The sequence below is a fragment of the Geotrypetes seraphini genome, chromosome 8 (assembly GCF_902459505.1).
Source record: "Geotrypetes seraphini chromosome 8, aGeoSer1.1, whole genome shotgun sequence".
Classification (NCBI taxonomy): domain Eukaryota; kingdom Metazoa; phylum Chordata; class Amphibia; order Gymnophiona; family Dermophiidae; genus Geotrypetes; species Geotrypetes seraphini.
The window spans coordinates 153,164,134-153,177,617 of record NC_047091.1 but is presented as its reverse complement, the minus strand read 5'-3'; the positions used below and the strand labels follow the sequence as shown (position 1 = coordinate 153,177,617).

The 13,484-nt window shown below is 44.0% G+C and overlaps 1 protein-coding gene across 2 annotated transcripts in view; it reads right to left on the bottom strand.

Moving 5' to 3' along the window:
• The window catches only part of SBNO1 (strawberry notch homolog 1), a 199,999-nt gene that overhangs the window by 134,301 nt on the left and 52,214 nt on the right, over positions 1-13,484 (bottom strand). For both annotated transcript variants that reach the window (XM_033956400.1, XM_033956401.1), the window contains one exon: positions 9,686-9,846. In XM_033956400.1, coding sequence (XP_033812291.1) covers positions 9,686-9,846 — 161 coding nt within the window. The remainder of the gene's footprint in view (positions 1-9,685; positions 9,847-13,484) is intronic.

The following is a 13,484-nucleotide window of genomic DNA, read 5'->3' as shown; positions in this document are numbered from 1 at the left end:
GAGGGGTTTCCCTTCAATAGGCTGATGGAAAGCTGCAATTGCACTGAGATGGACTCGGATAGATGTAGACTTGAGGCCAAAAGAGGATAAGTGCAAAAGGTAATCCAAAACAGAAGATAAGGAGGAATGTTGAGGTACCTTATCATGAGAAAAACACCACGTAGAAAATCTAGTCCATTTTTGGTGATAGCATTGTCTAGTGGTAGGTTTCCTAGAAGCCTCTAAAACGTCTTGCACAGATTGAGAAAACTGAAGAGGAGTTATGTTCAGAGGTACAAGCCGTCAGGTGTAGAGACTGCAGGTTGGGATGAAGGAGAGATCCGTGACTCTGTGTAAGCAGAGATGGAAAACCGGTAGAAGGTATGGCTCCCTGCTGCTGAGTTGAAGTAGAAGAGAGTACCAAGGTTGTCTCGTCCACCGAGGAGCAATCGGAATCATGGTGACATGATCGTTCTTCAACTTGACCAGAGTCTTGAGAATGAGAGGGAATGCATAAAGGAAGAGATTCGTCCATTCCAGAAGAAAAGCATCTGTCTCGAGGCAATAAGGAGAGTATATCCTGGAGCAGAACTGAGGCAGTTTGTAGTTGTGGGGAGCTGCAAAGAGGTCTATCTGAGGCGTTCCCCACTGTGAAAAGATGTGATGAAGAGGCGAGGAATGTAGTGTCCATTTGTGAGGTTGCAGAAGACGACTCAAGTTCTCCGCCAAGCAATTAAGAACATAAGAAGTTGTCTCCACTGGGTCAGACCAGAGGTCCATCCCGCCCAGTGGTCCGCTCCCGCGGTGGCCCACCAGGTCCTTTGACCTGTGAAGTGATTTGACCATTTTTATATCCTACCTCTGCTTCTATCTGTACCCCTCAATCCCTTTATCCTTTAGGAACCTATCCAAACCTTCCTTGAACCCCTGTACTGTGGTCTGGCCTATCACAACCTCTGGAAGAGCATTCCATGCGTCTACCACCCTCTGGGTAAAAAAGAACTTCCTAGCATTTGTTCTGAACCTGTCCCCTTTCAATTTCTCCGAGTGACCCCTAGTGCTTGTGGTTCCCCACCGTTTGAAGAATCTGTCCTTGTCCACTTTCTCTATGCCCTTCAGGATTTTGAAGGTTTCTATCATGTCCCCTCTAAGTCTCCTCTTCTCCAGGGAGAACAGCCCCAGCATTTTTAACCTGTCAGCGTATGAAAAATTTTCCATACCTCTTATCAGTTTTGTCGCTCTTCTCTGGACTCCCTCGAGTACTGCCATGTCTTTCTTGAGGTACGGCGACCAGTACTGGACACAGTATTCCAGGTGCGGGCGCACCATTGCACGATACAGTGGCATGATGACTTCTTTCGTCCTGGTTGCGATACCCTTTTTGATGATGCCCAGCATTCTGTTTGCTTTCTTTGAGGCTGTCGCACACTGCGCCGATGGCTTCAATGTTGCGTCCACCATCACCCCCAGGTCTTTTTCAAGGTCGCTCACCCCTAGCAATATTCCCCCCATTTTATAGCTGAACATCGGGTTCTTTTTCCCTACATGCATGACCTTGCATTTGTCCACATTGAAACTCATTTGCCATTTTTTTGCCCACTCCTCTAGTCTCGTCAGGTCCCTCTGCAGGTCTTCATAATCCTCCTTGGTTTTGACCCTGCTACAGAGTTTGGTGTCATCAGCAAATTTAATGACCTCACATTTCGTCCCCGTCTCCAGGTCGTTGATAAATATATTGAACATGAGTGGTCCCAACACCGATCCCTGAGGGACTCCACTCGTGACCCATTGCCAGTCTGAGTAATGCCCTTTTACTCCAACCCTCTGTTTTCTGCCCGCCAGCCAGTGTCTGATCCATCTGTGTATATCCCCTTGCACCCCGTGATTCCACAGCTTTTTAAGCAGCCTTTCGTGAGGTACCTTGTCGAAGGCTTTTTGGAAGTCGAGGTAGATGATGTCTATGGCTTCCCCCTTGTCCATCTGGCTGTTTATTCCCTCAAAGAAGTACAGTAAGTTCGTGAGGCACGACCTACCCTTGCAGAAGCCGTGCTGGCTCGCCTTCAGTTGTCCATTTTTTTCTATGTGCTCGCAGATTGTGTCCTTGACCAGTGCTTCCATCATCTTTCCCAGGACCGAGGTCAAGCTCACCTCCTGTAGTTTCCCGGATCTCCTCTTGATCCCTTCTTAAAGATGGGCGTGACATTTGCTATTTTCCAGTCCTCTGGGATCTCCCCAGTTTTCAAGGATAGATTACATATTTGGCAAAGTGTTTCCGCTATCTCAGTTCCTTTATTACCCTTGGGTGGATGCCGTCCGGGCCTGGTGATTTGTCGCTCTTCAGTCTGTCTATCTGTCAGAGGACATCCTCTCGGCTCGCCTCTAATTGGACCAGCTTTTCATCGTGGTCTCCATTTATGATCTCCTCAGGTTCTGGGATATTGGATATGTCCTCTCTCGTGAAGACTGACGAGAAGAACTTGTTTAATCTGTCAGCTATCTCTTTTTCCTCTGTTACCACTCCTTTCCTGTCTCCGTCGTCCAATGGTCCCACTTCCTCCCTGGCTGGTTGCTTCTCCTTCACATACCTGAAGAATGGTTTGAAGTTTCTTGCTTCCCCCGCCAGTCTTTCCTCATACTCTCTTTTTGCTTTCCTAACCTCTCGGTGACATTCTTTCTGGTGCCTTTTGTGCTCCTTCTGGTTGTCCCTTGTTGGGTCCTTTTTCCATTTTCTGAAAGATGATTTCTTGTCACTTATCGCCTTTTTTACTGCATTGTTTATCCACGCCGGGTTTTGAGCTCGATTCTTTTTGCACCCTTTCCTAAATCTTGGGATGTACAGGTCTTGTGCCTCGTGCACCGTGCCCTTGAGTAGGGCCCAGGCTTCCTCTATGGTCTCCATCTTCATTGAGCTGTTGCTGAGCTTTTTTCCCACCATTTTCCTCATGGCCTCGTAATTTCCTTTTCTGTAGTTGAGTGCTGTCGTTGTGGTTCTTTTCACCTTTTGTGTTCCTATGTTTAGTTTGTACTGTATCATGTTGTGATCGCTGTTTCCTAATGGTGCTAGTACTACCACCTCCTTTGCGGGTCCCCCTAGCCCATTGAAGATTAGGTCCAGAGTGGCATCCCCTCGCGTTGGTTCCATGACCAGCTGTTCCATGTAACAGTCCCTCGTTGCCTCTAGGAATTTAGTTTCTCTCGTGCAATTGGAGTGTCCAGTGTTCCAGTCTATTCCAGGGTAGTTGAAATCTTCGCCCCTTGGATGTAGACAGCTTTGAGGAAGGTGTTGTGGCGGATTGCCCAGTCCCAAACCTTCAGAGCTTCTTGACAAAGGGAGGCAGATCCCATCCCTCCCTGTTTGTTGACATAAAACTAGTAGAAGTATTGGCTCCCTGTTTCTAGAGAAGTAGAAGGGAGTACCAGGGTTGCTTGGGCCACTGAGGAGCTATGAGAATCATGGTGGCATGATCTTGTTTGAGTTTGAGGAGTCTTGAGAATCAGAGGAAATGGAAGAAATGCATAGAGAAACTGATTCGTCCATTCCAGAAGGAAAGCATCTGCCTCAAGGCAGAGAGGAGAGTATATCCTGGAGTAGAACTGAGGCAGTTTGTTGTTGTGGGGAGATGCAAAGAGATCTATCTAAGGAGTTCCCCACTGAGAAAAAATGTGATGGAGAGGCGAGGAATTGAGTGTCCATTCATGAGGTTGCAGAAGACGACTCAATTTTCCGCCAGTTTTTCTCTCCTTGAATGTAGACTGCTTTTAGAAAGGTGTTGGATGGATTGCCCAGTTCCACACCTTTTGAGCTTCCTGACAAAGAGGGAGAGATCCTGTTCCTCCCTGCTTGTTGACTTAGTAGATGGCCACTTGGTTGTGTGTCCGAATGAGGACTACCTGGTCGTGAAAATGTTGAAAAGCGTTGAGAGCCTTGAAGGTCGTTCTGAGTTCCAACAGATTGATATGACACTGATGATCCGTACTGGTCCAGTGGCCTTGTGTACAGAGACCATCAAGATGAGCACCCAAAGTGTAGGTCGAAGAATCTGTCGCGAGGACCTTCTTATGCGGGGCGTTTGAAAAAGCAAGCCTCTGGAAAGATTGGAAGAGAGCATCCACCAACGGAGAGACTGCTTCAATGAAGGAGTGACTTATGTGGCGAGAAAGTGGGTCGCAAACCTGCGTCCATTGAGATGCCAGGGTCCACTGAGGAATTCTGAGGTGAAGTCTGGCAAAAGGAGTCACGTGTACTGTAGAGGCCATGTGACTCAGGAGTACCATCATGTGTCTCGCTGAGATGGAAGAGCGGGAAGACACTGTATGACAGAGTTGAAGAAGAGCTTCCAGACGTTGTTGTGGAAGGAATGCTCTGAGTTGGACAGTATCCAGAACAGCTCCGATGAATTGTAGATTCTGTGAGGGCTGAAGATGGGATTTGGGTAAATTGATTTCGAATCCCAAACTTTGTAGGAACCAGGTAGTCCGTTGGGTCACTACAATAACCCCCCGAGATGTTGAATCTTTGATGAGCCAGTCGTCAAGGTAGGGAAATACCTTAAGACCATGGTTCCTTAGAACTGCTGCTACCACTACCAGGCACTTGGTGAACACTCTGGGAGATGAAGCCAGCACTCTGTATTGATAATGCAGATTCCCCACCCGAAATCTGAGATATTGATGGGAGGCCGGATGAATGGGAATGTGAGTGTAGGCCTCCTTGATATCCAGAGAGCATAACTAGTCATTCTGCTCGAGAAGGGGATAAAGGTATGCCAGGGACAACATGCGAAACTTTTCTTTGACCAAAAATTTGTTGAGAGCCCTGAGATCCAGAATGGGCTGCAGATCGCCCGCTTCTTCGGAACAAGGAAGTAACGGGAGTAAAACCCCCTGTTCTGGTCCAGAGGAACTGGTTCGATGGCATGGAGATGAAGCAGAGCTTGAACTTCCTGAAGAAGAAGGGCGGTCTGGGAAGGGGTGGAAGGATACTCTCTTGGAGGAAGCTCTGGTGGAACCTGAGTGAAATGAAGAGAGTATCCTTCTCTGATGATGGTCAGTACCCAGAGGTCGGATGTAATTGTCATCCATCAGTGGTAAAAATGATGGAGATGACTTCCTATAGGGGGAAGAGAAGTCAGAGACAGAACGATGGAGGTTATGCTCTGTTTGAGACAGTCAAAAAGGCTGTGAAGCGTTAGGTACAGCAGAAGGTTGAGATTTTTATTGCTTCCGAGGCTGCTGTTTCTTAGGAGGAAGGTGATTGTAAGGAGCCGCTCTTGGAGCAAAAAAGCCTCCGATAGATAGGAGGAGGATGTGTAGTTTTGGCAGCAGCTGGCTTTGGCTTAAGTCTGACAATAGAAGCAACGGATTTTTCATGGTCAGACAATTTCTTGGTGGCTGCCTTGATAGATTCATCAAAGAGGTCATTGCCTGCACAAGGAATATTGGCCAAGCGGTCCTGAAGATTAGGGTCCATGTCAATGGTACGAAGCCAGGCAACGCGACGCATGGCTACATAGCAAGAAGCTGCCCGGGCAGACAACTCAAAGGCATCATAAGACGACTGAAGGAGATGTAATCTGAGTTGTGTTAAAGAAGAAATGACTTCTTGAAATTCAAAGTGTTTTTGAGTATCCAAATAACTCAGAAATTTAGGTAAAAGAGTTATGAGGAATTTAAAATAAGTAATGAAATGAAAATTATAATTGAGGACTCTAGAGGACATCATAGAATTTTGATAGATGTGACGTCCGAATTTGACTATAGTTTTCTCTTCCCTTCCAGGAGGAACGGTGGCATAAACCTTAGAAGGATGGGATCTTTTTAAGGAAGACTCCACAAGCAGGGATTGATAAGATAACTGTGAGCTGTCAAACCCTTTGCGATGTACAGTTTTATACCTAGAGTCCAATTTGCCTGGAACAGCCGGTATGGTATAAGGAGTCTCCAGGCATCTGGCAAAAGTCTGAGACAAAAGCTTGTGAAGAGGAAGCTTAAGTGACTCTGCCGGAGGCTGAGGTAGATGCATGACTTTTGAGATACTCCTTAGAGTATTTGGAACCAGCATCTAATTGAAGGTCCAAGTCAACAGCCATCCGAGAAAGAGGAAAAAGATAGCTGATCCGCCAATGCTTTTCCTCAAGAAGGACGCGAGGTCGTCGAAGCAGCCTGGGTCGAAGATGAAGCTTCGGCAGGAAAAAAGGCATCAAAAGAATATAGAGACTTGGACGAAGCAATCAAAACCGCTGCATCCTCGAGGTGTGGAAGTGGAGACCTCGATCGAGGAGTCGGCGGTCTAGTCGAAGTAGGAGTAGATCGAGGCTTAGTTGAAGAGGGATGTTCTTTTGAAGAAGAACTATGCCTGGAAGTATGCCTCGATGAGGGCCTCGATAGTCGGTGAGAATGGTGCTTGGAAGCAGATCTCGAAGATCGAGGAGACTTTGCCTCGGAGACAGAAGCAGCCGATGCCACCAAAGAATGGATACGACTGGAGGCTGTAGATCGAAGCTCCAGAGGCTTGGAGGAGGAACCTCGATGCACTCCCAAAGACGCTGCTCCTTGTATAGTGTGAGGATTCCTGCCGAGGCACTTGCAAAGATTCTACTCCTTGGCTTTACATGCTTAGATGCCAGACCAGACACTCACAGAGACTCTGCTCCCTGCAAAGAGTGTGTAAGCTCAGACTGAGGCAAAGGAAGCGGCTTGACCTCACGAGAGTCTGCAGAATGCCCAGGCTGGATGAGAAGCAGCAGCTTCGGTCCCATATTAGTAAGGAACTGAATGAATTGCTTCTCCAACATGGTCTGGAAAGAAGCCGGCAAGGATGGATCCGCGTCTGAAACCGGACCACCTGCTTTGGCTGGAGGTTCCCCCGAGCAGTGGAAATGTGCTTTGACTTGGAAGTCTTAGGCAACTTATGCACCACCGCTGGAACTTTCTGCTGAGCTATTTGACCTAAAGATACAGGGGAAGATACAGCAGACGTCGTGGAGGAAAGCCGCTGCAAACGATGAAGGTCTGATGAGGCTCGAGGTGGAAGCAGTAGAAGCAGGAGGAGTCTTGGTCGAAGGTGAGGCTGAGGTCACCTTCAAAGTAGAGGGATCGGAGGAGGCATCCATCTCGAAGAGCTTCTCCACCAAAAGACAACGACGTTTAAGGGCTCGAGATTGAAGCGCTCGCACGACTTCAGTTGATGATCCGGCCCAAGGCACTTGAGGCACCGACGATGTGGGTCCGTAAGGGAAATCGCATGCTGGCACTGGCTACACTTCTTGAAGCCCGTTACAAGCCGGGACATAGAAAGAAAAACGGCTGCCGCAAAATCGAAGCCCCGGCAGTCGGACAGAAGATTGAAAAAAAAAATGTATTTTTTTAAACTAGAAATAAATAAAGTAAGAACAGCGATTCATGAAGAAAAAAATACAAACCGCGGTTCAGAGAAGGCACGAAGTAACGAAGTAAAATGCAGAGAGTCAAAGACAGACTTCTCGGCTCCGCAGAAAACTGAGGAGACGCGCCCTATGCTGGGCGGGAAGGCACTCGCGCATGCGCGGTGCAGTTGACTCAAAACTTCTGGTTTCTTCAAGCGAGTATGCTTGCGAGCTTCCGCATCCGGGCTCTGCTGATGACGTCACCCATATGTGAGAATAGCCTGCCTGCTTGTCCTGGGATAAATATTAAAAATAACAATGCCAACCAGGAGATCACCTCTGTCGGACAGCACTTTGGAAAGACTGACCATTGCTGCAATGATTTTATGGTGAGAATACTAAAAGGAAATTTTAAGACAATATAGAACAGTAAGACTTTTGAAACCAAAATGATAAAATATTTTGATTCCCACCAGACAGGACTCAACGAGGACATTGGCTTTCTTTCCCACTACAAAGCAAATTCCAACTGCTTTCTCACCTCTGTCTCCAATTACCACTGAAATGCTTTTATGTTTGTCTTATATATTCCGATTTTGCTAACATTTGCTTATTTCTGATCTGAGGAAGGCGGCATTAAACTTTGAAAGCTAATCAAACTACATTAAATTAGTCCAATAAAAAAAGTATTTTTTTTCCTTTGTTTGTTTTATTTCTACATATTACCTTGAAGAGTGGAACAACACGGCTACCACACCATTTCACTGCAAAGAAACTAAAAACTTCAATTAAATTAGATGGCTTGATCCTCTCCCTTGTCTAGGACTGTCACCGATTCCTGGCTGTCTGCCCCAAACCGTTCCTCCAAAGCAGGATTTTCTTAGGACAGCAAAGGCATAGTGTCCGAACACAAATCATCCCAGTCCTTTTCTGATTGGACCCCTGGTTCCTCCAGCTCCACAGAACGTGATGAGCCTTTACCCTGAGGAGGAACCTTCTCTGTGCACCTTCCTACTGACACCATGCAGGTGTTTGTTTATATTTTTTAGTAGGCTGCATATATCAGGGTCAAAAGACCTGATCTGGATCCACCAGGACATCTGCCAGTCTAAAAACTTCACCTTCTCTCAAATCAGGTGCTTCCACACAGCAGCACTTTGCCGACATTGCGTATTTGCTGTTTAGGGGATCTTAACAGTGTTTGAGAGCCAGCTCTCGCGCTTTCTGTGACTCATGACCCACAGATGGCAGGTACCCATCTAGCACAAACCTGGCATGATTATAAACCCACCTGAGAAGTCCATTACAATTGATTTAAACCAAACTCAAGGTGTTTTGGGAGCAGAGACTTTAAAAATAAAATCTGGAAATCCAAGATCGCATCAGCGTTTTGGCACTAAAAATAACAGCCCATGAGAACAAAACTAAGTTAAAAAATGCTAAAATAGTATTTGAGAGGTGGGGGGACCCTTGGGGTAACCTTTTAACCTTAGAAATTCTTAGTTTTGCCAATTTCTGACCCATCCCGATTTTCCCATGGACAATAATGGCTGTACTCACAGAACTACCAAGTGCTGTGCCTGCATCAGCTTCTCACTGCAGCTAGAAATGGAAAAGGAATTTCTGCCTCAGAGAAACAAGGGTGGATCCAGCGGCTAGTCTCTTTGGGCCACCTTTGATTCAGGTAACAAAACCAGAAACACTCAACCCCTCATGGTCCTATACGATTCTTCAGGGAGAAACGCAGTTAACCTCCGCCAAGCTTCCCAGCCAGTTACAAAGTCTAATCAGCCTGCATTCAAGCGCCTCTGCATAGGTGAATACTGCTCCCAGGAAACTTATCCCCAAACTCCAAGTGTTAGAGCAGGCCGGCCAGGCAGATACTCTTTAAAAGTGTGGTCTTCTGGCTTCAGACACCAACATATGACATTTCAAGACAGAGCTGACCAAGGACTACTGGGAACCTCTTAGCACAGGATGGGGGATTAAATACCCCAAAATAAACAAATCTAATGTAGAGCAGAGGAACCTTCTCAACTCGCCTGTAGAAGACTGAAGAGAGAGGGCACTGCCCAGGGAGATAAGGAGGCATGGCTGAGAAAAATGATTGATGCCTTCTACAATCCAACTTGTGAGTTGGTGTACACAACCCATCCGTAAGGACTCTTATGCTGCTTGCACAGGAAAAGTCAGTTATATGAAACAAAAATCCAGCTTAGCTAAATTTAAATTAGAAAAGCCAAAACCTTTGTACAGTACCTGTAAAATTAAAGAAATAAAACTGATTAACACATAAATCTCTTCCCTTTGGAGTATTGTAAGACTACTGCAGTGCCAGTTACCTGAGCTGCATACGTAATAGCTTCCAGCTGTAGTGCTGAAAGCCAACCATTGTCAATCGTTTCTTCGGGTATAGTAGTCTGGAACCAAACGTCAGCTGGCGTTACACTGGATAATGAGCTTGTTTCTACCACAGGGTCAGGATGGCGCAGGCCTACTTTTACTTTTTTTAAAAAAAAAATAATAATAATAATTATAAATATCAAGGTAGCTATATAGCTTGAAAATCACCACTTTTACACAAAATGTAAAAAAAAAAAAAAAGTCCTTAAAATGAAGGTTTAAGGCACTCTAATTGTAAGAGATGTGTAAAGAAAAATTTGTGAACTGTTTTTTCATTCACCATATATAGGGGGCTTTTTACTACGGGGTTATTCCATGTCAAGTGATCAAGGGCTCCCTGCATGACCATCACGGATTTTGATAAAACTTTATGCACAAAGTCCCACATGTGTCAAATGAACTTTAGTAAAGTTTTAGTTTCGCCTGTGGAATATTCGTGGAGATATAGCCATTTGTTTGACACCATACTGCAATGACATACAGTAAGACAGTGACATTCTGACAACTTTGAGACACAATATCTCACGAGCTATGTTTCCAAAAAAACTGAAACTTAGCGACCCTGCACAACTTTTGGAGCTCTATTCAGTGCTACCAATAATAATTTTTGTCGAGCACTGAGTGAATGGCTGAATTACAGTAAACTTGGCCGAAAAAATTAGTGCTCCAAAAAAAGTCAAAGTTTGATATTACTTAGCTCCCACAATAATTGAGTAATAAATGCGAAATTTGGCGCATGTCTCAGTACAACATTGTTTTCAAAAGTACAATTTCAACCTCCAAGCTCTTTCCATTAGTTTACAAATTAAGTGTAAAGTTGCTAATTTGTGTAAAAAGGCCAAAAATAGGGTATTTTCAGCCTGCTTTTACAGAAAAATACCTTTCAGAAACTCTTTTAAATCAGTCTCATTAGAAAGAGCATATTTCAAACCCCCTAGAAAAGTGGGCTTCATTTTTCAACGCAGGTTAACAATGGCTGAAAAAGGGGGACAAAGTTGGGAGATGTCACCATGGCAATGGCCTACGTTTCAACTTACAATTATGTCACTTTTCACACTGTTTTTCCCTGTTTATTTTTACTCAAGCTTTGGGTACAATTATAGTGTTCTTAATTAATGATTATTCCTAACTAGAAATTGAGGTGATAATTTTGTTGCATGCAGATCACAAATTACAACTTGTTTTCTTTTTCAGATCCACATTATTATTAATTCAGTTTAAAATGGATGCCAACGAATCGACTAATAATAATCCTTTTCTGCCAGACTGTGCCATTGGGCAAAAATTGTCAAAGTGTCATGACGGCACATTTTATTCTAAAAAATGTGGGCTCATTTTTTTCAATAATTTGTCAACCGATGAAAAATTGTTTATCACTCGGCGCTCTGAAGTTGAACTGATGGATAAAGACCAAATCTGCCTCCACCACAAAGCAAAGTATCTCGACAAATACGAATTAAAGCAAACATCGTGTTGTAATCCATTTGAAAAGAAAAATCACATTGTTCAAAGTGGATTGTTAAAAGTCGATCTTGCCATGTCTAATGATTTTAGAAAAGTGGCAAAAATAAATATCAAGCCAGGTCAGAAACTTTGCAGTAGGTGCAAAGCCCAATACGTTTCAATGAGTGAAGCTATTGCAGCATCTTCATCTTCAGACGATTTTGATATCAGCATCTCCAATGCAGTTGATCAAAGCTTGACTGCTTTAGGAACCTCTCCATTGAAAATTCGAAGGTTAGCTAGTAGAGATAAAGCCGGCTATGTGATACGAAAAATTGAATGTGTGCAGAATGTGGTAGCCAAGAAGATTACATCTGCTGCTGGAGTTTCAGCTGAAGAAGTTGGGCCGTCTCGTCAGTCTGTAGAATGCAAGTTATGTGAAGATTACACTGACCTCATTGAAGAAATGAAAACGAAAATTGCAATATCCAACAGGTCAATGAAAGTTCAATTATTGACGATGGCCCCAAAAAGTTGGTCAATAAAGGAAACAGCAATGAAGTTTGGCGTTTCAGAGCGCATGGTCAGAACAGCCCAAAAAGTAAAGAAAGAGAAAGGCATTTGTTCTATACCTGATGCAAAAATTGGCAAGTCCCTTCCAAAAGAAATTGCAAATAGAGTTCAAGATTTTTACGAAGACGATGAATTCAGCAGAATATGTCCTGGCAAAAAAGATTGCATTTCAGTCCGCCTCAAAGGTTTAAAAGTACAAAAGCAAAAGCGGCTGCTGTTGTGTAATTTAAAAGAGCTGTACATGGCGTACTGTAACAAATACGGAACTGAAATTGGTTTTTCCAAATTATGTGAGCTCAGGCCAAAGTGGTGTGTAACCGTTGGTGCATCAGGTGCACACTCCGTGTGTGTCTGCACGATACATCAAAATGTAAAGCTCATGCTACAAGGCGCCAATGTCAAAGAGAACTACAAAGTTCTTATGGAAAAAACTGTGTGCGACCTAAATGTCAAGGACTGTATGCTACAACGATGTCAAAACTGCCCTGGTGAAGAAGCACTAACAGCATACCTGGAAGAAATATTCAAGGATTTAAATCCAGAAGAATCAATAGAATTTAAGCAATGGGTTCACGCTGACCGTGAAACATTAGAAACAAGCGTACTAATCATGGACAACTTTATTGAAAGACTTGCAAGCAAGATTTGGAAGTTGACAAGCAACCATTTCATTTCAAAACATCAAAGTGAATATTTGAAGATGTTGAAGACAGGCTTAAAAGAAACGGAAATGATCGTTTTGATGGATTTTGCTGAAAATTACTCATTTGTTGTACAGGATGCCGCCCAAGGCTTTCACTGGGAAAATTCACAAGCTACGGTACATCCTTTTGTTGCATATTACCTCAATGAAGTGGACACATTGCAAGTTGTAAACTGTTGCATTATTTCTGATCTTATGCAACATGATACAATATCTGTACACGTGTTTATTCAAAAGTTGATCGAAGTTTTGGTAACTCAAACAAACATTACCAAAATATACTACTTCAGTGACGGCTCAGCTGCACAATATAAAAACTACAAGAACTTTGTGAATTTGTGCAATCACAGAAATGATTTCAACATTGAGGCTGAATGGAATTTTTTTGGAAATAACCACGGAAAATCACCCTGCGATGGAGTTGGTGGAACAACTAAACGACTGGCTGCCCGGGCTAGCCTCCAAAGACCATCAACGGATCAAATATTGACGCCAAAGGTTCTATTTAACTTTTGTGACCAAAATATACACGGAGTTACATACATTTATGTTCCAAAAGAAGAAATTGAAGAAAGCAAAAAGTTTCAAGAAGAAAGATGGCATGAAAGCAGCACAGTAGCCGGTACCAGAGAGCACCACCAATTTGTACCAGTCGACTCAAACTCGGTTCGTGTCAGCAAAGTTTCAAATGACACAATAAATTTTGTTGCCAAAATTTCTGATACTGCCATTCCAAATTTGAAAGTGTCCGAAATCTTTCCTGGTTGCTACGTTGCCTGTACTTACGATAATCAATGGTGGATAGGCAACGTTGTTGAAGTCTCAATTGAACAAAATGATGCATTGATAAAATTTATGCATCCTCACGGTCCAGCTCATTCGTTTTATTGGCCAGAAAGGCAAGACGTTTGTTGGGTTCCAGAGCAACACCTCATCTGCATGCTTTGTGCCCCTTCAGTTACATCATCTGGCCGCCAATATCAATTTCCAGAAACTGCATTGAAGAAAGTGGCTCAAAA